Source organism: Pituophis catenifer, unplaced genomic scaffold (genome assembly GCF_029215685.1).
Source record: "Pituophis catenifer annectens isolate HBS135680 unplaced genomic scaffold, rPitCat1.0.hap2 SCAF_2, whole genome shotgun sequence".
Classification (NCBI taxonomy): domain Eukaryota; kingdom Metazoa; phylum Chordata; class Lepidosauria; order Squamata; family Colubridae; genus Pituophis; species Pituophis catenifer.
The window spans coordinates 185,067,974-185,095,123 of NW_027256882.1; the positions used below are offsets into that span (position 1 = coordinate 185,067,974).

General features: G+C 41.8%; 1 protein-coding gene across 2 annotated transcripts in view; it reads right to left on the reverse strand.

Annotated features, from left to right (window-relative positions):
- Positions 1–26,708, reverse strand: part of TRPC4 (transient receptor potential cation channel subfamily C member 4) — a 333,671-nt gene extending 306,963 nt beyond the window's left edge. For both annotated transcript variants that reach the window (XM_070935288.1, XM_070935287.1), the window contains exon 1: positions 26,331–26,708. In XM_070935288.1, the coding sequence (XP_070791389.1) occupies positions 26,331–26,708 (378 nt within the window). The remainder of the gene's footprint in view (positions 1–26,330) is intronic.
- Positions 26,709–27,150: the final 442 nt, after the last annotated feature.

The window sequence follows — 27,150 nt, forward strand, 5'->3', positions numbered from 1 at the left end:
CAAAAAATATTTGGAATATAAAAAATTGGGGAATCTTTACACCACCTTAGCCATGAAGAAAAAGAGAGGGGTGGCATTATATATTAAAAAAGAAATGAAGACAGAACTGAAATATGTAGACCCCAAAGGTAGATTATTAATTGTTGAAATTGAGAGGGGCAATTTGGCAATATTAATAGCAGCGATTTATGCCCCAAATAAAAATTTGAAAGAGTTTTTTAATAAAACACGAGAAATAATAAGAGGATTAGATAACAATAATATTTGCATCATTGGGGATTTCAACGGAGTGGTCGACGCGAACAAAGATCACAAAAGACCCAGAGGTCAAAAGAAAAAAAGGAAAAATTTTCCCAAAACTTCTTCGACTTAGTGGATGAACTAAACCTTGTAGATATTTGGCGAACACTACACCCCAATAAAAGACAATACACCTTTTATTCTAACCCCAATAAATCATGGTCTAGAATAGACATGATGTGGGTAAGCAGGAACTTGGGTATGGACATTGTATTAGCAGAAATCTTACCCAATACCTGGGCAGACCACAATCCATTGGAAATCAGATGGAAAAGTAGATATAAGAGAAAGAACACAAGATGGAGAATGAATACACAATTTTTGAGAGACAAAAAAAATATTGACAAAGTCAGGGGGGAGTTAGCAATTTTTTTTGAAGAAAATGAAAAAGAACTAATGGACCGGGGAATAATCTGGGATACGATGAAGGCCTATTTAAAAGGCCTAATGATATCATATGGAGCATATAGAAATAAAGAGAGGAGAGAAGCTCAAAGAACATTGCTAGAAGAACTGGCAAAGGCAGAGAAAGAGGCGCAACAAAACCCTGACAATGAAATAACAAAAGAAAATTGGATGAACATTCGTCATAAATTAAATATAATAGATCAAGAAAAATTAGCATATAATATTAAGAGAATAAAACAATATTACTTCGAGAACGCCAATAAGCCAGGAAGGTGGTTATCCTACAGAATTAAAAAAGAGAGAGAGAAAGGAATTATTCTCCAATTAGAAGACACCGAAGGCCATATCACAACTAAGGAAGAAGAAAAACTGGAAATAGCACGCGAATTCTATGTGTCTTTATATAAAGAAGAAGATATACCCAAAGAGAAAGTAAAACAATATTTATTGGAGGAGGGAATGCCACAGATCGGAGAGGAGGAAAAAGAGATGTTGAACAAAGAGATCACATTAACAGAGTTAAAGACTGCAATTGCCAAATTGAAAAAGAACAAATCTCCGGGCCCGGACGGATTCCCAGGGGAATTATATAAACATTTAGAATTAGAAGACATTTTACTCCCAAGAATGCTTGAAATTTTTAATGAGGCCTTAATGAAAAATAAAATACCAGAATCTTGGAGAGAGGCCTATATTACACTCTTACCAAAAGAAGGATCGGATACCAAATTGATACAGAATTATAGGCCAATTTCCCTTCTTAATATTGATTATAAAATATACATGAACATATTAGCGGAAAGACTAAAAAGAATCCTCAATAAGATAATACATAGCGACCAGAATGGATTCCTCCTAGGGAGGCAAATTAGGAATAACACAAGGACGATTCTGGATGTGATAGAATATTACAAGGAACACCCGGAAAAAGAGGTGGCATTAGTTTTTTTAGATGCACAGAAGGCCTTCGACAATTTGAACTGGGAGTTTATAAAGCAACAACTGAATATAATGGGATTTGGACAAAATTTTACAAATACAATAAACACGATTTATGAGAAGCAAAGGGCCAATATTTTAGTAAACGATGAACTTACCAAAACATTTCAGATCAGCAAAGGAGTAAGACAGGGATGCCCAATGTCACCACTTTTGTACATATTGGTACTAGAAGTGCTATTGAAGAAGATTAGAGAGAGTGATCAAATTAAAGGGCTTAAAATTAGGAAGGAAACATATAAAGTTCAAGTGTTCGCGGACGATGTCGTTTTAATTATGGAAGAACCGGTGGAAACAGGTATACAAATATTGGAAATACTTGATAAATATGGAGAAGTAGCGGGGCTCAAATTAAATAAATCTAAAACCAAAATGCTCACCAAAAATATGACGAAAAACCAGAAAGAAGCCCTGGAGGAATCTATGGGAATCCAAATTGTGAAAAAAGTTAAATATCTGGGAGTATGGATCTCAACAAAGTACCTGGCCCTCAAAGAGGACAACTATGTCCCCTTGGTAAAAAGCATAAAACAAGATTTAGAGAAGTGGGGGAAATTGCAAATTTCCTTCCTTGGGAGGATAGCGACAATTAAAATGAGCATTCTACCCAAACTGTTGTATTTGTTCCAAACAGCGCCAATTAAATTAGATAAAAAATTTTTTAGCGAATTTAATGCCACTATTAGGAAATTTATTTGGGGAGGAAAAAAACCAAGAATAGCAATCAGGAGTTTACAAGATAAAAAAAATAGAGGAGGGCTTGGATTACCTATATGGGAAACATATTATAAAGCAGCAATTCTTGTTTGGCTAAAAGAATGGGCGACTTTAGCGAACAAAAGAATCTTAACGCTAGAAGGGCATGATCTCCAGATGGGTTGGCATGCCTATTTATGGGAAACGGGGAAAAAAACCAAAACACATTTCAATAAACGTAAATTGAGGGATATATTGAAGTCAACGTGGGAAGAAATAAGACGAAAACAGTACACTAAAATTCCCTGCTGGCTTTCAACCATGGAGGCGATAATTTACCCAAACGTTTTGGATCATGGTAAAACTGTAAAATATAAAGAAATTCTAGATGAAGCAGGGAATCTCAAAACAATAGAACAATTAAAAGAACAAGGCACTTTTGTTGAATGGTGGACATACGCACAGATAAAATCAAGATACAAAAAAGATAAAGAACAATATGGTATAGAAATGGATAGCAAAGATTTTGATAAGATTTGGATGAGTACAGATAATAAATTATTAGCTAAATTATACAACTATTTAGTAGAATATGACCTGATGGAAGAAGTGGTTAAAGACCCAATGCTAGCATGGGCCAAAAATATTGGGAAAAATATAAATCTGGAAGAATGGGATCAAATATGGAACAACAATATAAGATTTACTAAGGCAACCACTTACAAGGAGAGCCAGTACTAGATGATTTATAGGTGGCACCTAGCACCAGCTAGGATTGCCAAGATCTACCCCAACTCAAACCCAAAGTGCTGGAAGTGTGGACACCAGCAAGGTACTTTTTACCACTGCTGGTGGACCTGCTCTCAAGCAAAAAAATATTGGAAGATGATTTGCAATTGGCTTTCAGAAATAATAGGTGAAACCTTTGAATTAGATCCTAAAATACTTCTCCTGGGAATTCTTAAGATGGAAATGGCAAAAAAGAAGAAATACTTGGCAGTGCATATAATAACAGCAGCAAGAATCGCTTTCGCTCAACAATGGAAAGAGAAAAAAATACCAACTAAGGAACAAATAATTGGCAAAATAATGGAATGTGCCGAGATGAATAAATTAACATTAGAAATTAATGACAGAGAAGATTCTGATTATTATAGCGTATGGGACAAGTGGTACGGGTGGTTAGAGAAGAGGAAGTTGAAATAAAAAAAAAAGGAAAAAGACCAGAGCAAGTACAAGGAATAGTTAAATGAAAGAGAAAGAGAAGATGTACTGTAGATGGTAGGAAATATAATAAGGCAAGGAAAGGTTACATGGGTAAGCAAAAGATGTGATTTATGTATTTACTAATTTATTGTAAAAGATTATTATATATATATACACTAAGAATGATATGAGAACACAATTTTTTTTATACCATGTAACTGGTCTACAAAGATTATCTATATATGTACAATATGTAATTTGTATTTATTTCTTTTTCCATACTATGTAACCAGATGGATAAAAATTGTATTATTATAATTTCTTAATAAAACATTAAAATAAAAAAAAAAGAAAATGCTTTTAAAGCCTCTGACGATCCCAGCTGACTTGCCTGATTGGCAGAGGCTTTATTTCTTTTTTTTAAAGCCTCTGATAATCCCAGCTGAGCCGCGCAATCATCAGAGGCTTTTTAAAAAACTTTTAAAAGCATTTTTTTGGCCAAAGAGGTTGTAGAAAAAATGCTTTTCTTTTAAAAGTAAAAAAAAAGCCTCTGATGATTGCGCGGCTCAGTTGGGCAATGGGGAGGGGGCAGGGATTTTTGCTACCGGTTCTCTGAACCACCCACCTCCATCGCTACCGGATCGGGCGATCCGGTCTGAACCGGGAGCATTTCACCCCTGCTTTGGGCATGATATACTTAGATTTCAGTAAGGCATTAAACAAACTAGACCAGAACCTACTTGGAATAGAATGTAAATGTGGAATAGACAACTTCACCACCACCAGATGGATTTGCAGCTGACTGACAAATCGTACTCAACTAGCAGTCCTTAATGTTACTACGTTCACATGGAGAGAAGTAGTGGGGTACCACAAAGCTCCGTCTTAGGCCCAGTACTCTTCAATATCTTCATAAATGACTTAGATGAGGAAATAGAAATTAAATTTGCCGATGACACTAAATTTGCAGATGACACTAAACTGACAGGAATAACCAACATCCCAGAAGACAATCTCAGGATCCAAAAAGATCTTGACAGACTTAAAAAATGGGCCCTATCCAACAAAATGAATTTTAATGTGGAGAAAACCAAAGTTTTACAATTAGGCAGGAAAATCAAAGGTATAAATACAGATTAGGTGAAACCTGGCTCAAAAACACTAAGACCTTGGAGTCCTAGTGGATGATCACTTGAATATGAGCCAGCAGTGTGCAGCAGCAACCAAAAAAGCTAATACAATCCTTGGTTGTATAAACCAGAGGCATAGAATCAAGATCACATGATGTATTAGTACTGCTTTATAAAACCCTAGTAAGACCACACCTGGAATACTGCAATCAATTTTGGCTGCCATACTACAGAAAAGATGTTGAGACTTTGGAAAATGTTCAGAAAAGAGCAACTAAGGTGACCAAAGGCCTGGAGACTAAAACATATGAAGAACAGTTGCAGGATTTGGGTTTGGCTAGTCTAAAGACAAGAAGAATTAGCGGCGACATGACAGCAGTTTTCCAGTATTTGAAGGGTTGCCACAAAGTAGAGGGGGTCACATCAGGGATGCCAGCCAATGTTACTACCGGTTCTCTGAACTACTACAAATTTTTACTACCGGTTCTTGCGAGTCACATTATTCTACAAAGCAACAGAGGGCAGGGCAAGATATAATGTTTGGAAACTAACCAAAGAGACCTGGAATTCCAAACAACCTGAAATTAAGGAGAAACTTCCTAATAGTGAGGACACTAGCTAGAAGGGACCTTGGAGATCTAGTCCAACTCACATTTTCACCAATCCCATTTTCCCATTTCAGTATAATGGTGAAACAGTGTATTTCATTCATTTCTTCACCTATGGAGGTTTTAAGAAAAGGCTGGACAACCATCTCTTCAGGATACTTTAATTGATTTTCCTGCACAATCCAGAGATTTAGACTTGCAACTCCAAAATTCTATGGTTCCCTAAAACATCCTAATGCAACTCCCATTCCTATTTGCCTTCTTGTTCACTCACAATGGCCATAAGCTCCCCACTGACTTTCTTTTTCTAAAGACTGGTGACTGAGGAATGCAACTTCATCCCTAGCTAAGCACTTGATCAGTGAGTCAGCTACAGCTGCAAGGTGTACAGGGCGCCCACTCAAATACATGTTTAACAAATATACAATTCTACACTTCTTTTAAAGATACACATTCCATTCAGACAGAAAAAAATACACTGCTTTCCATTTAATAAAAACCTTTCTTTTTAAAAAAATATTTGTTATTTGTACATTTTTCTTTAACATACATAAGTGCTTAGTAAACAGGGTATTGTCTGGGTTAATTTACTTATATGTAATAATAGTAAAATATTATTATTTACTTGTACATAGTGGTATTCTTCCAACTTCTAATTTTTACCTCTTAGCTAACCATTGGTAAAACAAATACCATGTTGAAAAATATTCTGTATCTTCTTTATCCTTTATCTTGAATGTTAACCTATCCATTTCAGCACAATCTAATATTTTTTAAATTATATTTTCATCCGTAGGAGTTTCCTCATTTTTCCAGTGTTGTGCAAATACAATTCTAGTTGCTGTCAAAACATGTAGTATCAAATATCATATTTTTCTGGTAATATACCTAAGAAAAATATTTCTGGTTTTAAATCTATGTGTTGCTTTACCATTTTCTTTAATCATGTATGTATTTTCATCCAAAAACTTTTTGCCTTTGGGCATGTCCACTACATATGGTAGTATGAGCCTGGTATCTGATTGTATTTCTAACATTTGGCGGGCATATTTTTAAACATCTTTGCTAGTCTTGTGGGTGGCAAATGTTACCTGTAAAACATTTTATACAGGTTTTTCTTGTAAGTAGTTGCCATTGTCAATTTATAATTTCTATCCCAATGTTTTTGCCATTTATCTAATTCTATAGTATATCCAAAGTTTATTCATACGATCATTGTTTCTTTCACTTGTTCATCTTTCATTTTAAGGCTTAATAAATAGCTTTATATTTTCTTTATTAATTATTAATCCGTTGCTAATAGTATCTGATCAAGTGTTGTTGACTCTTTATAGAAACCATATGTCTTTGTGTCTTTCTCATATCTCGATTGTATTTGCAGATGTGGCCACCATGCTAGGTCCACCCCTTGGTTTTGTAGTTCCTGTTTAGTTTTAAATTCCCCTTTCTCATTTAGAATATCTTTATATGTTACGATTTTTTCCAAGTTTACAACATTTGGATATATCAGTGCTTCCATTGTGGCCAGCCAGACTGCTATTTTCATGTAATTTTTTGCTTTAAATTTTTCCCATACTAAGAGTAGAGCATTCCTTACATAATGTCTTTGAAAATATCTATGTATTTTATTTTTTTCATACCACAAAAAAGCATGCCATCCCAATTGAAGATCATGTCCCTCCAGCAATAAGAGTCTTCTATTTCTGAAATTTATCCATTCTTTCACCCAAATTAATGCAGAAGCCTGGCAATAAAGGTCTCTATTCGGCAACTCAAATCCCCATTGTTTTTAGATTCTTGCAGCATTTTCAGTCTTATTCTTGCTCTTTTTCCTTGCCAAACATATTTCAAAAATATTGTATTTAGTTCATCCAAATATTTTTCTCTAGTTTTATAGGAATCATTTGAAACAAAAAGAGTAGCTTTGGCAGGATATTTATTTTTATAGTTGCTATTCTTCCCAACATTGACAGTATTTTACTTTCTTAGTTACCTGAAGGTCTATCTTCTTTGTCAATTCATTTTTCTGTTTGTCTGTAAAGTTTTTAGCTAGTATTTGGGTTTTTTCTTTGTTTATTCTCAATCCTGCAACTTCTCCATATTCCTCTATTTTTTTTCATTAGCTTGGGGCCAGTTTCCAATGGTTCTTCTAAAATAAATACTAGGTCACCTGCAAATGCTTGTAGTTTGTATTTTTCTCTTTGTATTTCCATACCTTTTATTTCTGGGTCTTGTCTAATACTTCTACTTAGCACTTCCAATGTTAATATGAATAGTAATGGGGACAGCGGACATCCTTGTCTTGTGTCTTTTTTATATTAAAATTCTCCATCAAGTCCCCATTCACAATCACTTTTGCCATTTGTTTGGAATAGATTGCCTTAATCAGGTTTATAAACTTCTTGCCACAGTCCATACACTCTAGTTGTAGCATAAATTGGCAAATTTATGCTGTAGAATGCTTTCTGTGCATCTAAGAAGATCAACGCCATTTGTTTTTCAGAGTGTACTTCAGTGGTGGGATTCTGTCAGTTCTAGGCGGTTCGGCCGAACTGTTTGTTAAATTGCTGGCTCGCTGCGCCCCTTACCAATAAATAGTGGGGGCGGGGCAGGACGGGCGAGCCAGTAATTTAACAAACGGTTCAGTGTTTTTTTGTAATTTATTGGCCTCGCAGCACACCGAACCGTTTGTTAAATTGCTGGCTCGCCCGCCCCTCCTCCCACCCACACGGCATCAACCTACCCTAGCCCAGGGGTGGGCAATTGTGGCTCTTTTACAACCTGTGGACTTCAACTCCCGCCTAGCCCATTCTGGGGAATTCTGGAGAATTCTGGGAGTTGAAGTCCACAAGTCTTAAAGCTGCCAAGTTTGAAGACCTCTGTTTTATATATAATAAGCAGCCCCGGCTATTTCCCGAGAAAAGTCTCCCTTTCCTTCCTTCCTTCCCATTCCAGAAACCAAGAGGGAATTATTTCCCGCTGGCCTCTGACCAATTTAAAGTGGCTGCTTCCGAGTTGGCCCCTTTTGCATCGGCTGAGAGTTGGTTTTTTTTCCCCCTTTCCACGCCGTCTTTCCCTTTAAGGCAGGAATGCCGTTACTAAGGCAGTCGGAGGAGCGGGCAAACTGAATCCCTCCGGTGGCAACAATCGGGGCAGTCCTTGGGTTTTGCTGTGGCACTCTCGGGGCGCGATGGCATTCCCTTGCCTGGTAAGGGGCAATGCTGAGGGATGCCAAAGCGATGTCGGAGTTGGCTCCACCGCGGAGGCAGGGAGAAAGTGGGGCTGGATTGATTGATTGAAGCGAGGCAGAAAATCTTCAGAGAGAGCCAGGCCCGCTGATCTGCGAGAAGCCAGAACTCGCACTTGGGCCACTGATTTGAGCCAAGTTAGATTGGCTCAGCCCCCCCAATCATGAGCTGCTGCCTCGGCGCAGAAAGAGGGGGTGATCCTGAAGTTGCACCACATCAATGGAGATCCCAATCTAGATTGCACTCTGAGTGTTGCAACTGAAGTTCCTCCAAAACTAGGGGAGATTCAGCCTTAGGAAGAGAGGAAAAGGCTCTGGGCGGAAAGCTGGGGGGGGCTTTGCTTTACCATCTTCTAAGGCTCTGGAGGATTTAAGTAGCTTAACTGTGCTTGCTTGCCAATACCAGAATTACAGAGTTGGAAGGGACCTTTGGAGGTCTTCTAGTCCAGAGAACTCCCACCTTGGCAACTTTCTCTGCCTGAGCCTGATGCTTCCTGAGAGGCAGGGGGTCTCTCTGAATGGCACCCCCTCCCCAAAAGGCTGGCCCCAAAGCCCTAGCTCAGAGGTCTTCAACCTTGGCAGCTTTAAGACTTGTGGACTTCAACTCCCAGAATTCTCTAGCCAGCATAGCTGGCTGGGGAATTCTGGGAGTTGAAGTCTGCCAGGCTTAAAGTTGCCAAGGTTGGAGATCTCTGGACTAGAAGATAGATGATGGCATAAATGATGACCAGTCAAAAGTGCGAGGTCCTGTCAGAAATAACTTTTTTCAGCCCTCTGACTCAGAGGGCTGAAAAAGTTATTTTTGACCGGTCCTCGCACTTTTGACTAGTCCTTGAACTTACGACTGTCCTCACATTTTATGTTTTGCGCCCTATCTTGTCACCGTGGTGAAGAGAAGTAGTGGTGAAATGACTGACATGGTTGTTAAGAATGCCACAACGGGCATAAATGTGAGGATGGTCATAAGTGCGAGGACCAGTCAGAAATGACTTTTTTCAGCCCTCTGAGTAGTCCCTATGTGCATATGGACTACTCAGAGGGCTGAAAAAGTTATTTTTGACCGGTCCTCGCACTTTTGACCAGTCCTTGAACTTACGACTGTCCTCACATTTTACATTTTGGGCCCTATCTTGTCACCATGGTGAAGAGAAGTAGTGGTGAAATGACTGACACGGTTGTTAAGAATGCCACAACGGGCATAAATGTGAGGATGGTCATAAGTGCGAGGACCGGTCAAAAGTGCGAGGATCAGTCAGAAATGACTTTTTTCAGCCCTCTGAGTAGTCCCTATGCACATAGCCACGCCCGCCCAATCACATGACCAGCTAGCCACACCTACCCAGTCACATGACCAGCTAACCACACCCACCCAGTGACATGACCACCAAGCCACACCCCAACTAAGCCACGCCCACAGAACCGGTTGTTAAAAAAATTGAATCCCACCACTGGTGTACTTCATAATATTCCAGCATATCTAAAATAAGTCTTACATTATTCTTAATTTGTTTTGTTTTGATCTGGGTGGATAAATTAATTCAAGAATCTTTTTAATCTTTCTGTTATTATTGATGCAAATATTTTATAGTCTGCATTTAATAATGATATAAGCCTGTAGTTCTTTATCTGTGTTAAATCTGAGTCTTCTTTTGGGATTAGTGTAATATTTGCTTCTATCCACGAGTTTGGTATCTTAGCTTCTAATAGTACTTCATTATAAACCTCTAACATTGACAAGCTTAGTGTATCCTGTAGGTGTTTATAAACTTCTGCAGGTAATCCATCTGGTCCTGATATTTTGTTATTCTTTTGTCTTTTTATCACCTCAGTTAATTCCATAATTGTTATTCTTTCATTTAGCATTGCTTTCACGTTTTCAGACATTTTTGGTAGTTTAGGTTTTTCTAAGTATTGCTTTATCTTTTCCTCCGAAATTTTATCTTGCTCGTATAGTTTCCCACAGAACTCCTGAATTATTTTCTTTTTAGCCTTGTTTTGGTACTATAAGCTTCCCTTCTCATCTTGTAGTTTGCTCATCAATTTCTTCTCTTTCTCCTTTTTCAGCTCATATACTAGCAATCTTCCTGGTTTGTTGGCGTTTTCAAAAAGTTTCATTTTGCTCTTTTGATTTGTTGCGCCAATTCTTCTTTTTCCATTAAATTCAACTTATGTTTTATTATTTTGTGCCACAAAAGAGCTCTTTTGTGGCTCTTTTTGTAGTTCTAATTCAAGCTTTTTGTGCTCTTCTTCTAATGTTTTTGGTGTTATTTTTTCTGTTTCCCCCCTGCTTTATAAGTTATAGCTAGTCCCTGATATATACTTTAGCTGTATCCCATAGGTTTTGCAGTAAAGTCTCTTCCTTTTTAGTCTCATTGAAGAAAAATTCCATTTCTTTTACTGTTGTTTGTATAACACTAGTATAGATTGATTCAATGCCCATCTCAATCTTTTTTTTTTGCCCCTTTCAACTGACTTTTATTGGGTTATGGTCAGTCCATATATTAGTTTCTATCTCTATCTCTTGCACATTTGTTCTTAATTCCAACGACATCCATATCATATCAGTTCTAGACCATGATTTGTGCCTATTTGAATAGAAGATGTATTGGTTTTTCCTTGGATTTGTTTCTCTCCATATATCCTGTATACATGTTTCCTCTACCATTTTAAAGAAAGCCCTCAGAAGAGTCTTCCTTACTTTTTTTGCTGATTTGCTACTTCTATAGTCAAGTTTCGTATGCACAATTGTGTTGAAATCTCCTACCACAGAAATATTCTCATATTCCATTTCAATTATCTTATGAAATTTTTTAAATAGAATTCTTCTTGTTTATTGTTTGGTTCATATATTCAGGGGTGAAATTCGACCGGATCGGACTGGCTCGGGCGAACCAATTTCAATTTTCAATTTAATTCAATTTATATGCCCCCCCTCTCCGAAGACTCAGGGCGGCTCACAATACATTTAAAATCCTAATAAAAAACATTTAAAAATTAAAAACATTAAAACTCATTCATACCATTCATGGCCGGATCTCGCCGGATCGCAAGAGTGAGATCAACAGCCCCAGGCCTGCCAGGGATGAACCAGGGATGAAATCGAGCCAGTAGGGACGATTTGAATCGGTTTGCCAAACTGGTAAAAACTACCCTTGGTTGCCCCCTCCCCCATGCCCGCCTGCTCACCCGCTTGCCGCTGACCTCTTCTGGCTGCTCGCTCATCCCTTCTGGCTGCTCTCCCCACCCACCCACCCCTGCCCTATATATGTTCCCCTTGCCACGCAGCCCAGCTAATTGCCTCACCGATGCCTGCTCAGTCCAGTGCCTCACACAGTCGCCTCACCGACCCCTACTCAGCACCTTCCTCAGTCACCTCGCCGACGCCTGCTCAAAGATAAGTAGCGCCTAGCATGCCGCCCCCCCCATCCCCAGCCTCGTGTAGTTCGCGAAGCTGCCAGGGATCAGTTGTGGATGGCCTAGGATGCCGCCACCCCATTCCCGGCCTCGCGTAGTTTGTGATGCCGGCAGCAATTGGTTGTGGGCGGCTTAGCATTCCACGGTCGGCCATCCCTCTGGGCTTGCCTGGCTGGCTAAGCCATCTTGGCTCCAGCCTAGGCGGGCTGGGCTAACTAACCCACCTTACCCCCAGCCTCCAGCTTCCTTACTTTCGCTTCGCTTCACTCCTGAACCGAATCCTGAGCCGCTGGTCACAGACTCACCTGCCTTGTTTCGCCTCATTGGCGGGCAACTGAATCTGCCTGCCTGCCTTGTGCCTTCAATTGGGTAAGTGGCTTTTTTTTTTTTTTGCTTTAAAAAAATAGTTAATTGGTTCTTTTTAAAGGAAATTTTATTGTTTTTTTTAGGAAATAGCTATATAAAGTTTAGGAAATTTTAACTGCTTTTATATTTTTAGATTTGTGCAGCTTTGTGAGATTTTGGGTATTTCTGTAGTGTTTCACACTCACTACAGAAATACACAAAATCTCACAAAGCTGCACAAATCTAAAAATATAGCTTTTATAGGGAAAAGCTGTTTTTATTCTTTTGGTGTTTTTATCACTGTGTGATGATTGTTTTTTAACTTGTGTGATTTTGTGAGGTTGCTGCAAGGAGCAACAAGGGACATTTTACGTGAAGTCCAGCTGCTTTTACATTGTGTGAGACAAGTTGTGCGGCTTTGTGTGAGTTTGTGTGTAAAGTGTGATACTTAGTTTTTGAGCCTCTGCAATTGTGTAAGGTTCTTGCTTGTTGCAGGGGACATTTTACGTGAAGTTCAGCTGATTTTACATTGTGTGAGAGAAGTTGAGCAGCTTTGTGTGATTCTATATTCTAATGGCTTTGTCTTTCCTATTCTTGGGGTTACGGTTAGGGTTGGGGAAAAACTGATTTTATCTGCAGTCTTTTGGGGGGAAACTGTTTTTATTCTTTTGGTATTTTTCTGGCACTGTCCTAGTTTTGGGGGGGGGTATATGCTCCCTATAACTTCCTACACATTAATGATCACTAACAATATTTGCTTATCCACTTTAGTGAACTTCCCTTATATAATTGTTTTCTTTTATACTTTTAAATTTGTTTCTGTTAGTTAGCCATTGATAAAGCAAATCCCACGTTAAAAAGTATTCAAAGCCTTCTCCTTAATTTTAATCATTTAAGGATCAAACAGGTTTCTGAAGCACTTAGCTAACAATTTTATCTCCAAAAGATGGAGGTGGGTACTAGATTGTTAGTACACTGAACTTAATCCTTAGTAATAGGGTTGAAATGATTGTAGAGACTTTTGGGGAAAGAGACCATGTCATACTAGAATTCACCATAATGAAGACACGGGTGACTGACACCATAATGAAGTCAGACTAGTGTTTTAGGCTTTAAGAAAGCTGACTTCAACAAATTAAGAGACAAAACAGGAAGGATTCCATGGATGGAAATTTTAGAGGAAAAAACAGTACAGGATGCGTGGAATATTCTGAAAAATGAGTTAATAAATATCCTCCCCCCAAAAAAGAATACCATGGAGAAATAAAAACAAGAGACTTCACATGAGACCAGCATAGTTGCACAAAGAGCTGTCTGACAAACTGAGGGACACAAAGGACAAGTATAAAAAAAGGAAAGAGGGGCATATAACTAGAGCAGAATACCAGCAAATAGCCCAAATCTGCAAAGATGGAGTCAAGAAAACTAAGGTTAAGAATGAACTAAGATTTGCAACAAATGCAAAAAAATCACACACAAAAATTATTTCAATATATAAGGATCAAGAAAAAAGTCAAAGAAATGGTCAGTCCACTAATGGGAGAAGATGGCAAGAAGATGATGGGCAGCAAGGAGAAAGTAGAACTGTTTAATTCTCTTCCTTCCAACTGTTTTTAAGCAAAAGGAAATAATAGCCCAACCTATCAAAATAGAACTATGGAAGACAGAACAGTAATGCAGGTCAAAATAGGCAAGGAATTAGTAATGTTGCGGCCCGCCAGCGGCCAGTAGAGCTGGCAGCAGATTCGGACAGTGAGGAGGTCGGGGAGGAACATGGGCCAGTCCTGGAGTCTGGGGAAGGTTCAGACAATGGCTCTGAATCGGAGGCAGAGAGGGGGGCCAGTCCATCTGGTAGTTCTTTGCTGCCTCCAGAATCTGACATCAGCAAAGCAGAAGAACAGCATGTGCCTGTTCCCAGTGTGCGCATGCGCAGAGCTGCCAGGAGACAGAAACAATTAAGGAAACAGGGTCAATTTGGGAGTAAGGCTTGGAAATGATTGGCCCCTCCCATAAGACATAAAAGAGAAGTGAACGGGATATGAGCTTTTGCAGGAAGCAATTAGTTCATCTGGCCGATTCAAGATTTGAAAATTCTGTTTGTGACTCTGTGCCAAGTTTGGCTTTGCCCTGCGTCTGGAAATTAACTCTTTGGCAGCATTCCACATGAGATAGGTGGATATTGATAACCTTCCTCTGAAAGACTGTTTATCAAGCCTTGCAGACTGTAAATGAAAGTAATTACAGCTGTATGAATTAAAGAGGTTTGCCGGGACTACGTTTGTGCTGTTTAATTTCTAAGGAAGCCTAGGTCAGAACAGGTAAGAGAACACCTATGCTTTGGATGAGTTCAAATCTCCAGGACCAGATGGTTTACATCCCAGGGTTCTGAAGGAACTGGCAAATGTGATTGCAAAATCACTGAATGAAATCTTTTGGAGCTCTTAAGAGCACAGGGGAACTGCCAGAGGACTGGAAAAGAGCTGATGTGATTCCAACCTTCAAAAAGGGTAAAAAAGTAGATCCAGGAAACTACAGACTAATCAGCTTGACATCAATGCTTGGGAGAATTCTGGAAAAGATAATCAAGAGGTGGATTTGTGAGCATCTATAAATGAACAAGACAATCACTGGAAGCCATCACAGGTTTATTAATAGAGATCATGCCAGACAAACCTTATTGCCTTTTGTGACAAAGTGACTAAATTAGTGGACCAGGGTAATGCTATGAATATTGTATACTTGGATTCCAATAAGGCATTTGACCAAGTAGAACACTGCCTCCTTCTTGGTAAAATAGAACAATGTGGAACAGACACTACCACCACCGGATGGATTTGCATTTGGCTGACCAACCACACTCAGCATATAGTCCTCAATGGAGCTACCTCTCCATTATATATCAAGGTATATAATCAAGGGTATATCAAGGTTCTGTCTTCGGCCTAGTGCTCTTCATTTATCTTCATCATTATCTAGATGAGGGGATGGAAGGGGAACTCATCAAACTTGCAAACCAATACTTGGAAAATAGACTTGAGTATTGAGTATCCAATAAGATGCAGTTCAGTGGTGAGAAAAATAAGAACCTGTACTTGGGTAGGAAAAAATCAAAGGCATAGGTTTGGAATAGGAAGTATCTGGCCCAACAGTATTAAGTGTGAGAGGGATCTAGATGTCCTGTTGGATCACTGCTTATGTATGAGTCAACTGTGTACTGTAGCTGCAAAAAAAGGGGTTGCTCTCTGAGGTGCTGCCACAAAGAAGAAGGAGCCAACCTATTTTCTAAAGCAGCATGAGGCAAAACAAGAAATAATGGATGGAAACTAATCAAGAAGACAATGAACCTAGAACTAAGGAGATATTTCCAGACAGTGAGAACAATTAACCAGTTGAATGGTTTGCTCCATCACTGGAAGTCTTAAAGAGATTGGACAGCTGTTTGTATAGGGTTTCCTGCCTGTGGAGACCGCCAAGGTCCCTTCCAACTCTGTTATTCTGTTAAAAAGCCAACACATTTCTTAAGGTGTATCAACAAAGTGATATCCTGTTTCCCCCAAAATAAGACATCCCCTGGTAATAAGCCCAATCGGGCTTTTGAGCGCATGGCAATAAGGCCAGCACTTATTTCAGGGTTCAAAAAAATATAAGACAGGGTCTTATTTTCAGGGAAACACGGTAGCATCAAGATCACTGGAAGTGATAATATCATACTAATGTCAGCCTCAGCTTTGCCTGCTTCAGCTGCCATAAGAAACGGGGGGAGGGATTAGTTATGGAGCAAAGGGGGGGTAAGGAGCGGGAGATGTTTTTTTTCCTTGTAGGATGTGTCTTCATGAGAAATGAAATTAGATCTTCAAAGGGAGACGGCTGACCAACTGTCCTACATTCCTGATGAATGACGCTGCCAGACGTGTTGCCACCTGACCTTTGGAAGACCTTTGGATTGGCTGATGATTTATGAACACGAGAGGGGGAGAAGCTTAGTAGATGCATTTCGCGCGTTTTGCTCACTTCCAGCTTTACCTGGGTTGCTATTCATTTCATATTCAGTAAAAGTACTAAATTCTTCAAAATGCTTGAGTTTGGGTTTTTCTTTCCTGGATACTGAAGGAAGCATACCTGACAGCTATACTGCACTAGTGAGGCCTCATTTCGAATACTGAGTCCAGTTCTGGTCACCACGGTACAAAAAAGATTATGAAGCCCTAGAAAGATTGCAGAGAAAAGCAACAAAGATGCTAAGGAGTCTGGAGGCTAAATCATATGATGAATGGCTAAGGTAACTAGATATGTTTAGCCTAATGAATAGGAGGCTCAGGAACACATGATATAAATCTTCCAATTAACAGATTAACAGAGTTGGAAGGTACCTGTAGGTCATCTAGTCCAACCCCCTACCTCAGCAGAAGACCCTACACCATTTCTGACAAATGGCAGTCCAATCTCTTCTTGAAAGTTTCAAATGATGAAGTTCCCACAACTTCCACAGGCAAACTGTTCCATTGGTTGATTGTTCTCACTGTCAGAAAATTTCTCCTTATTTCTCCAGTTTCCATCCATTATTTCTTGTCTGGCCTTCAGGTGCTTTGGAAAATATCTTGACCCCTTCCTCTCTGTGGCAGCCCCTCAAATATTGAACACTGCTATCAGTGTTCCCTGAGGGAGTTGGCTGCTATGAACCATCTATCACCAGAGGGGATGATACCATCAAATTCCCTGCCTTTGGACATCTGGCCGGCCACTGTGAGAGGGTGGCTGGGAAACTTTTTTTTCTCTCTCAGTGACTGTATTAACCAACTCCTTCTGCTGCTGTGAGAGAGCAGTGGAGCCCGGGCTGCTACTTATATGGAGACTTTCTGTCCTAGGACTCCGTTGGACCCTACCAAACTATCTTCCCATCCTGGTCTTATTGGATGTACTCAGCGGCGGAGCTATGTGCACTGCGAGACTCCCCCCTCTTGCAGGTTTGGCCCTCCATTCTATCGAGGGCCTACCTTGATGACGGGTTTTGGAACCCCGAGAGGTGGCATGGTGCGAGAAGGGGGTTGAGGGGTTTTTTGACTAAGATTTTAGAGTGTATTTTAAGGGGTTCTGGGAGGTATAATTTATGAGGGGTGGGGACTAGCCTGGCGAGGGACGGTGTTACAGGGGATGTGGGGTCCAGGATTAAGGAGGGGGCCAGTGTCCATACTGTGGAGGGTTGCTCCATTGGTACTGTGGTTGAGAGGGGCAGATATGGTGGGAGGAGGGGGCCACATCATGTTTGGGGAGTGTGCACTCGCTATCTCCAAGCGATTGCGCGCTCCGGCCCCCAAGGCTCCTCTTGTTCCCTGGGTAGTCCAGATCCTCAGGGCCCGGGTTTTTTTAACCTGCCGTCTGTCGGCGAGACGTCGGAAGCGGCTCGGGAGTTCATGGCTTCCATGACGGCTATGGACCTGACCCAGGTAGTTCATGGCCCGATGCACATGGGGGGACACACTCTGGACTTGATTTTCGTCTCAGGTCAGTGGCTGAATGATCTAGATATAGGGGATGTAGTCATCGAACCCTTGCCATGGTCTGATCATTCGCTCCTTTGACTGGACTTTTGTACTGCTGCCCCCTGCCGCAGGGAGGCGGAACCGGTTAGGTGGTTCCGCCCCAGGCGCCTGATGGATCCTGATGGATTCCAGAGGGAGTTTGGGCCATTTCCTGAGGTTCTGGCTCACGATTCGACCGAGGACCTGGTGGCTGCCTGGGATAGGGTGGCCGCTGGAACCTTGGATCGCGTCATGCCTTTGCGGCCTCTGACCCAGTGCTGATCCCGTGTGGCTCCCTGGTTCTCCGAGGAGCTGAGGGATATGAAGCGCTGGAAAAGACACCTAGAGAACAGTTGGAGGGCCAGCCAATCCGAATCTGACCGGACATTGGTGAGGTCTCATATTAAGACCTACCTAGTGGCGATAAAAGCGGCGAAATCTGAGTATTTCTCTGCTCTTATCGCGTCATCAGATAATCGCCCAGCCACCCTGTTTAGGGTGACCCGTTCCCTACTCCATCAGGGAGCGAGGGAAGACCCCTTACAGGGAAGAGCTGAGGACTTTGTGCAATATCTATATGACAAAATCGCTCAGATTCGGGAAGGATTGGACTCTGACTGGGTAGCTTCAGGCGGGGTGATGGAGGCGGGCCTTGAGAATGTCATTTGGGAGGAGTTTGACCCTGTGGCTCCCGAGGATGTGGACAGGATTCTGGGCAGGCTTAGTGCAGCCACATGTTTACTGGACCCATGTCCCTCCTGGTTAGTACTGGCCTCCCGGGAGGTTACACGAGGCTGGCTCCAGGGGATTATCAATGCTTCTTTGAGTGAGGGTGACTTCCCTGCTGCCTTGAAGGAGGCGGTGGTGAGACCCCTCCTTAAGAAGCCTTCCCTGGACCCGGCTATATTAGCAAATTATCGTCCTGTCTCCAACCTTTGCTTTGTGGCAAAGGTTGTTGAGAGTGTGGTGGCGCGACAGTTTCCCTGGTTCCCGGAGGAAACGGTTTATCTAGATCTGTTCCAGTCGGGTTTCAGGCCTGGGCACAGCACGGAAATGGCATTGGTCGTGTTGGTGTATGATCTCTGGAGGGCTCGGGACAGGGGTTGTTCCTCTGTCCTGGTCCTATTAGATCTCTCGGCGGCTTTTGATACCATCAACCATGGTATCATGCTGCGCCGACTGGAGGGGTTGGGGATAGGGGGCACAGTGTTGCAGTGGTTCTCCTCCTTCTTCTCCGACCGGTTGCAATTCGTGTTGACAGGGGGACAGAGATTGACCTCGAGGCGCTTTGTGTGTGGGGTGCTGCAAGGGTCGGTTCTCTCGTCCCTTCTGTTCAACATTTATGTGAATCCGCTGGATGAGATCATCTGTGGTTTCAGGGTGAAATGTCATCTGTACACTGATGATACTCGGCTGTACATTTCCACCCCAATGATGCCCTTGATGTGATGTCCCGGTGCCTGGAGGCCGTGCGGATCTGGATGGGGAGAAACAGGCTCAGGCTCAACCCGTCCAAGACTGAGTGGCTGTGGCTTCCGGCATCCCAATATAGTCAGTTGGTACCATCGCTGACTTTTGGGGGCAAGTCGTTGGCCCCCACAGAGAGGGCTCGCAACTTGGGTGTCCTCCTGGATACACGGCTGTCTTTGGAAGAGCATATGACGGCTGTGGCCAGGGGGGCTTTTTATCAGGTTCGCCTGATCCACCAGTTGCGTCCCTTTCTGGATCGGATGCCTTACGCACGGTCACTCATGCTCTCATCATGTGCCACTTGGACTACTGTAATGCTCTCTACATGGGGCTCCCCTTGAGGAGCACCCGGAGGCTCCAACTGGTCCAGAACGTGGCCGCGCGGGTGGTAATGGGGGCGACTCGGCGCTCCCATGTAACACCTCTCCTGCGCAAGCTGCACTGGCTCCCAGTGGTCTTCCAGGTGCGCTTCAAGGTTTTGGTTACCACCTTTAGAGCGCTCCATGGCTTAGGACCTGGGTACTTACGGGTCAGTAAGTAGCCTCCCACCGACCAGTACGCTCCCACAGAGAGGGGCTCCTCAGGGTGCCGTCGGCCAAACAATGGTGGCTGGCGGCCCCCAGGGGGAGAGCCTTCTCTGTGGGGGCACCTACCCTCTGGAACAAGTTGCCCCTGGAGATACGGCAGATCCTGGATCTGCGCACTTTCCGCCATGCCTTAAGGACGTTTTTGTTTCATCAAGCCGGGCTGACCTAACCAAACTTTTTAAATTGCTTTAATTTTAAATTGTTAAATTATGGGTTTAAATATGGGGGTGTTTTAACTGTGGGCCAAATTAATTTAATTAGATTTTAATATTGTTTTAATTTTTGTATTCTCTGTATTTTATCTGCTGGCTGTTCACCGCCCCGAGTCCTTCGGGAGAAGGGCGGTATACAAATATAATAAACATAACATAACATAACATAACATACATAACATAACATAACATAACATAACATAACATAACATAACATAACATAACATAACATAACATAACATAACATAACATGTCTTCCCTGGTCCTTCTCTTCACTAGACTACCCATGCCCAGTTCCTGTAATCATTTTTCATATGTTTTAGTCTCCAGTTCCCTAATCATCCTGGTTGCTCTTCTCTGAACTTTTTCTAGAGTCTCAATATCTTTTTTATAATGTAGCGACCAAAACTGGATGCAGTACTCTAGGGGTGGTCTTACTGAGGCTTCATAGAGTGGTATTAATTGATCTTGACTGTATCCCTCTGTTAATGCAATTTAGGATTGCATTAGCTTTTTTGGCTGCAACTGCACACCGTTGGCTCATATTTAGCTTCTTGTCCACTAAGACTCCAAGATCCCTCTCACAGTTACTGCTATTAAGCCTGGTTTCATCCAGTCTATATGTGTAGTTTTGGTTTTTCTTGCTTGTGTAGGATTTTACTTTTCTCTACACTGAATTTCATTTGTTAAATAGGACCCAGTGTTCAAGTCTGTCAAGATTCATCTGGATCTTGAGCCTATCTACTAGAGCAGGGATTGGCAACCTTAAACACTCAAAGAGCCACAAAGGTCCTAACAGGAAGCCCCCGTTCAATTCTGGAGCCAACTGGAAGTCCGGTTCTCCTATCATAATCTCCTCCTAGCACAGCGTCCTTTTTCCTCTGCCAACTGGAAGTTTGTTCCCCCACCAGAGTCTCCTCCTAGCGCAGCATCCTTTTTCTCTTCCTGTCCTAACTGAAAGCCCTATCAATTGTAGAGCCGACCAGCAACAGGGAGCCGCAGCAGAGGGATGAAAGAGCCACATGCGGCTCCAGAGCTGCAGGTTGCTGACTCCTGATCTAGGGTGTTAGTTATTCCTGCCAGCTTGATGTTATCTGCAAATTTGGTAACTTTCCCTTTTATTCCCTCATCTAAGTCATTTATGAATATTTTGAAGAATACTGGGCCTAAGACGGAACCTTGGGATATCCCACTGCTTACTTCCCTCCATGTAGACTTAGACCCATTAAAGACTACTCATTGAGTACGGTTTGCTATCCAGTTATGAATCCATCTGGTGGTGAAGCTATCTATTGCACTTTTTTCTAGCTTACCAAGAAGTAGGTTGGGGTCCACTTTGTCAAATGCCTTGCTGAAGTCTAAGTATATTATGTCCACAGTATTTTGACTGTCTACTCATTTAGTCACTATGTTGAAGAATGAAATAAGATTGGTTTGGCATAATCTGTTTTTAACAAACCTGTGCTGACTGCTAGTTATTGCTTTACTTTACACAGAACCTGGTAGGAAAAAAATTTGAATTTACAGCTATTCTACCTATTTTCTGCCCAGGCCAGGCCTAATCTGTCAAAGGCCTGGCCTAATCCTGCATGCTGCCTGTTCTCCCTTCGCCAGTCGCACACGTCACCCCGTTTTCCCTCCTTCAAAGATCCCGGCCCTAGCCCTGCTTCCTCCCCCATGACTGCCTCTTTCATCATCATATGGCTGCGACCTTACCTTCTTCCCATGGCTGGCTGCCAGGGAAGGCAAGCCAGGGCTGCGCTGTCACCACTGGGATCTTCACCAGCCCGCATTTCACCCCCCCCCCATGGAAGGCGAAGTCAGCTTAGGCAGGCAAGCCGCAGGACAGACTGTGCATGCACAAGCAATAGCGCCAGGGAGGTCAGGTCACATGAGAAGTGACTGACGATGCAAGGCAAGTAGCTGGGCTGTGTGGCGAAGTGAAGGCAACATATATAGGGCTGGGATGGGTGGGGCAAGGATAGTGCAGGCGGGGTGAGCGAGCGAGCATCGAGTGGGCGAGCGAGCAGCGACCAGGCGAGCAGGGCAAGCGAGCAGCTACTGGACGACCGGGCAGGGACAGGGCTGGCCAGAGCTTGCTACCGGTTCAGCGACCCAGGCCAAATTTCCCCTACCGGTTTGTCTGAAATGGTGCAAACTGGCTGAATACCACCTCTGTTCTGAATACAGTATGAAATGCATATTTCCATATTTCATATCAATCCATTTAAAATGCTTTCCTAATTTGATTTTATCTTTCTTCTAGCAAAGAGAACATCTATATGAAATGTATAACTAAACATTTTTGATACATCTAAATAAAGGTAATCTTTGCTTAGCATCAATTTATTCATTGACTGTTCAAAGTTACGACAAGGAGATTTATGCGGAACAAGGAGATATATGATTCCTTGGAATTGTGGCTGTCACAGTATCTGCAATCATGTGATTGTGATTCAGGTGCTTGAGAGTCAGTGCACAATTATGATGGATGCAGCACCCTGTGGTCACATGATTGCCATTTGTGACATTCACTGCTTGCTTCCAACAAGCTGCCAATGGGGAAGTGTAGTAGTCACAAAATTCTATGACTATGGAAGAGGAACAATGTTATTCTACTGCTTTCACAGTTTAAATCTAGAGAGCCTCCATAACTTATTTATTTATTTATTTATTTATTTATTTATTTATTTATTTAATTAATTAATTAATTAATTAATTTGTATACCGCCCTACTCCCGAAGGACTCAGGGCAGTGAACAGCCAGATAAAATACATATAATACAAATGTTAAAAAAGCATTAAAATACAATTAAATAATTGGCCCGGAAAACAAAATTTAAAACACCCCAAATTCATAAAACAAATTTAAAATTGAAGAATTTTAAAATTTTAAAAAGTTTAAAAGAGAGGTTAGGCCAGGCTGGCCTGCTGAAAAAGAAATGTTTTGATGGCATGGCGAAAAGCGCGCAGGTCCGGATCCTCCGTATCTCTGGGGGGAGCTCGTTCCAGATGGTGGGTGCCCCCACAGACAAGGCTCTCCCCCTGGGGGCCGCCAGTCGACATTGTTTGGCCGACGGCACCCTGAGGAACCCCTCTTTATGGGAGCGTACTGGTCGGTGAGAGGCTACTGGTGGCAGAAGGCGGTCTCATAAATACCCCGGTCCTAAGCCATGAAGCACTCTAAAGGTGGTAACCAAAACCTTGAAGCGCACCCGGAAGACCATCGGGAGCCAGTGCAGCTTGCGCAGGAGGGGGGTCCCATAACCACCTGCATGGGAGGGAGGGAGCTGTCGTGCTACCACACTCTCAACAACAAAGCGAAGGTTGGAGACTGGACGGTAATTCGCCAATATTGCCGGGTCCAGGGAAGGCTTCTTGAGGAGAGGTCTCACCACTGTCTCTTTCAAGGTGGTGGGAAAGACACCCTCCCTCAGAAAAGCATTTATAATCCCCTGGAGCCAGCCTCATGTAACCTCCCGAGAGGCCAGCACCAACCAGGAGGGACATGGGTCCAATAAATATGTGGCAGCATTCAGTCTACTCAGTATCCTGTCCACGTCTTTGGGAGACACAGAATCGAACTCTTCCCAGATAATATTCTCAAGACCTGCCTCCATCCTCCCCCCTGAATCTACCCCGTCAGAGTCCAGATGTTCCTGAATCTGAGCGATTTTATCATACAGATACTGTACAAAGTCCTCAGCTCTACCCTCCAAGGGGTCCTCCCACGCTTCCTAAACAGGGCAGCCAGGCGGTTATCTGATGATGCAATAAGAGCAGAAAAATAGTTACATTTTGCCGCTTTTATCGCCACAAGGTAAGTCTTAATATGAGACCTTACCAGTGTTTGGTCAGATTCAGACCGACTGGCCCTCCAACCGCTCTCCAGGCATCTTTTCCGGTGCTTCAGCTCCCTCAGCTCCTCCTTAAATTAACTTAATTTAAGAATAGATTATCTGCATATACACTGCTTGCAACATGCAAATAGACATTGTTAACAGAAGCATCTGTTTCTTGAGACTGTGAACACACAAGACACAGACAATGGCCCATCTTTGCAATTTGCCTCTTCCATTTGCATCTCTGATTGCAAAATATTGTGCATTATTGCACTGCAAATTCTCGGTTACCCCAAATCTTGAGCATTACTTGGAAACAAAGTTTCTTCTGTTTTGTTTACACTATAGATCCTGGGGGATTTGGCTGGAAAAATACGGACCAGGAAACTAGAAAAGAAAAAAAGTATGTTCATCTAGAGCAGCGATGGGTAACCTTTTCTGGACCGAGTGGCCAAAGTGTGCATGTGCACGTGCGCACCCTGACCCCCAAAATGCAATGAGCATACAGCTCTGCGCATGTGCCCCATGCATGCACCCCACCCCCACCCCCACACATGCACCCTGCCCCACGCATGTGTGCACAGCCCCCGCATGTGCCCTGTCCCCCGCATGCACCCCCGCACGCATCCTGTGCATGCTCACATGCGCGGCAGAGACCTGAAGACTAGCTGGCCAGTGGGAGGTGCGCGCATGCGTGGCAGAGCTGAACTGGTGTGACGGCTTGCATGCCATACGTTCACCATCATGGATCTATAATGTAAACAAAACAGAAGAAACTTTGTTTCCAAGTAATGCTCAAGATTTGGGGTAACCGAGAATTTGCTATTGATTCCTGCTGCAGTCATCAAGACCTGTAGCTTTCTTCTTCCTTTCTGCTCTGGCTTCCTCAATCAGAACATAATGATAATTCAGTCAGAAGATAATTCAGTCAAAAATAAAACTGATATATGGAAGAAGAAAACAATGTGTTGCAGATTAGAGAGGAAACTAAATTATGATTTAGGCTGTCACAAATAGGAGTGGGTCAATTTATTTTCCAAAGCACTAGAGGGCAGGACAAGAAACAATGGGTGGAAACTAATCTAAGGAGAGAAGCAACCTGGAATTGAAGATAAACTTCCTAACAGTGAGGACAATTAACCATTGCAACAATTTGCCTTCAGATGTTGTGGGTGCTTAAAAACTGGAGGTTTTTAAGAAGAGATTGGGCAGTCACTTGTTTGAAATGGTGTAAGACCTTCTGCTTGAACAGGAGGCTGGACTAGAAGACCTCCAAGGTCTCTTTCAGCTCTATTCTGATTCTGATTCTGATTAACCTATCTTGGGAAGAACAGTCAGATTTTAAAGTTATATGAGAATATGCAATGAATGCATGGTGTAAACACTAAGTTGAGAATGGGTATACCAGGCCTCTTTTTCTTATAGTGATGCTACAAAGGTGATTTGCCAATATTTTATTTGGTAAAATGAATATTTTGATGCTAGTTTATTGCCCTGGGATTTCCTGGTGGTGTCCCATTCAAGTACTGAACAGTCCAACCCTATTTAGTTTTTTTAAAGGACAACTAGAGGTTCAGAGATGGACTAATTCAACATATATGTACATATATTTAGTATATAGTGACTACAATAATTTTACTGCCCAATTTCTTCATTCATTCACCAGGAAAATGTTTTGCACCCTTATTACAGAGGTCTTTGTATCAGAGGTTAAAATGAACAGAATTTGGGATGTAACACTGAATGAACAGATGCCAACATTGATACTGAAATTGGCTTTTGAAATGTGATTTAATATATGGTTTCTTTTTTGAGATTTTTCCCAACATCTAAGTTAGTGGCTGAAATAATAGGAAAGAAGAGAGTTATAGGTCTTGTCAGCTGTAGCAAGACTTTTTTTTTTTTAAGGAAGAGATTCAGGACTCTGGGGAGTTCACCCCTGATTCTGAGGAAACTATAGTATTCTGCCAAATAATCATGTTCATTATTTTTACTGGCAAAGATTTAAGAATTTGCATTAAAAAATATTTTTTGGCACATGCCGTAATTTTTACATGTCAGATTTCTTTCTTTACATGCTTAGTTTCTGTAGTCAGATTATTTATTTAGCCATATTGGGGGTTATGAACTTAAGGAAATAATTATCAAGACAAAGAAGCAACGTAATAAAATAGTACTGAATATGCATACTCCACATTTTCAACCTTCATGAGTTACTGTCACAATCAAGCCTACTGATTCACACACACTTGATCTTAGGCCAAAGACCTACTGATTCTATTAGATATTTCTTTGGAATAGACGACAGGAGTGAATGCTCACTCATAAACTGAGTATCCCCAGATACCTGTTTTTCCCCGCTGGGCTTCTTGTGATTGAGGAGTAGCTCAACTGCACCAACCACCTCTTTCCTTATGGCATGTAGCAGAGCATCTCCAACATAGACATTAAAGCTCAAGAGCAACTCTATGAACTCCAAGTTTTCATTTTCTATTGCAATGAGAAGAGCTGTTCTTCCAAGAGGATCAATGCAATTAATATTGATCTTGAAATAAATTTCTGCTTCTTCCAAGACTTGCTTCACACTGGCATAATCTCCTTTTTCTACAGCATTCAAATAGGCTTTCTCAGCAGGGGAGAGTTCAGATTCTGCTCGTACGACGCGAAGAGGGATGCGATCTCTGTAAGGGGCATTGATGCTTCTCTTATAATAGAACTGGGCCATAGTTTAAACAACCATCACCATGTATTTCTGCAACAGAATAGAAAGACGTCATCAATTGCATACCGAAGGAATATAGCACTGTGAATACACTATGGCTATAGCAGCCCAATTCCATTAAAAAAAAAGTGTTTAGCAGTAGGAAGACAAAAACAAAAAATAAAAACACCCTTCCCCCATATGCAATGAATGCTTATGTTCAAACTCTTTTATGTTTTTGTATCTTCCAGTAACATTTTTAAAATGAGGAATATATACATATTCCCAAGGATTTTACTTCTGTTATGTTAATGCTGGATGGATCTAACCCAATAACTCACAGGAGACAATGGAATCTCTTCATTGACTCTTTATTCTAGGCCTGGAGTCCTCCTAGGCCCAATTCAGGGTAAAGGTCACTGACCTCTGTCTTGTCTTTGCAGGTACACATCTGGAACTGCTGGGA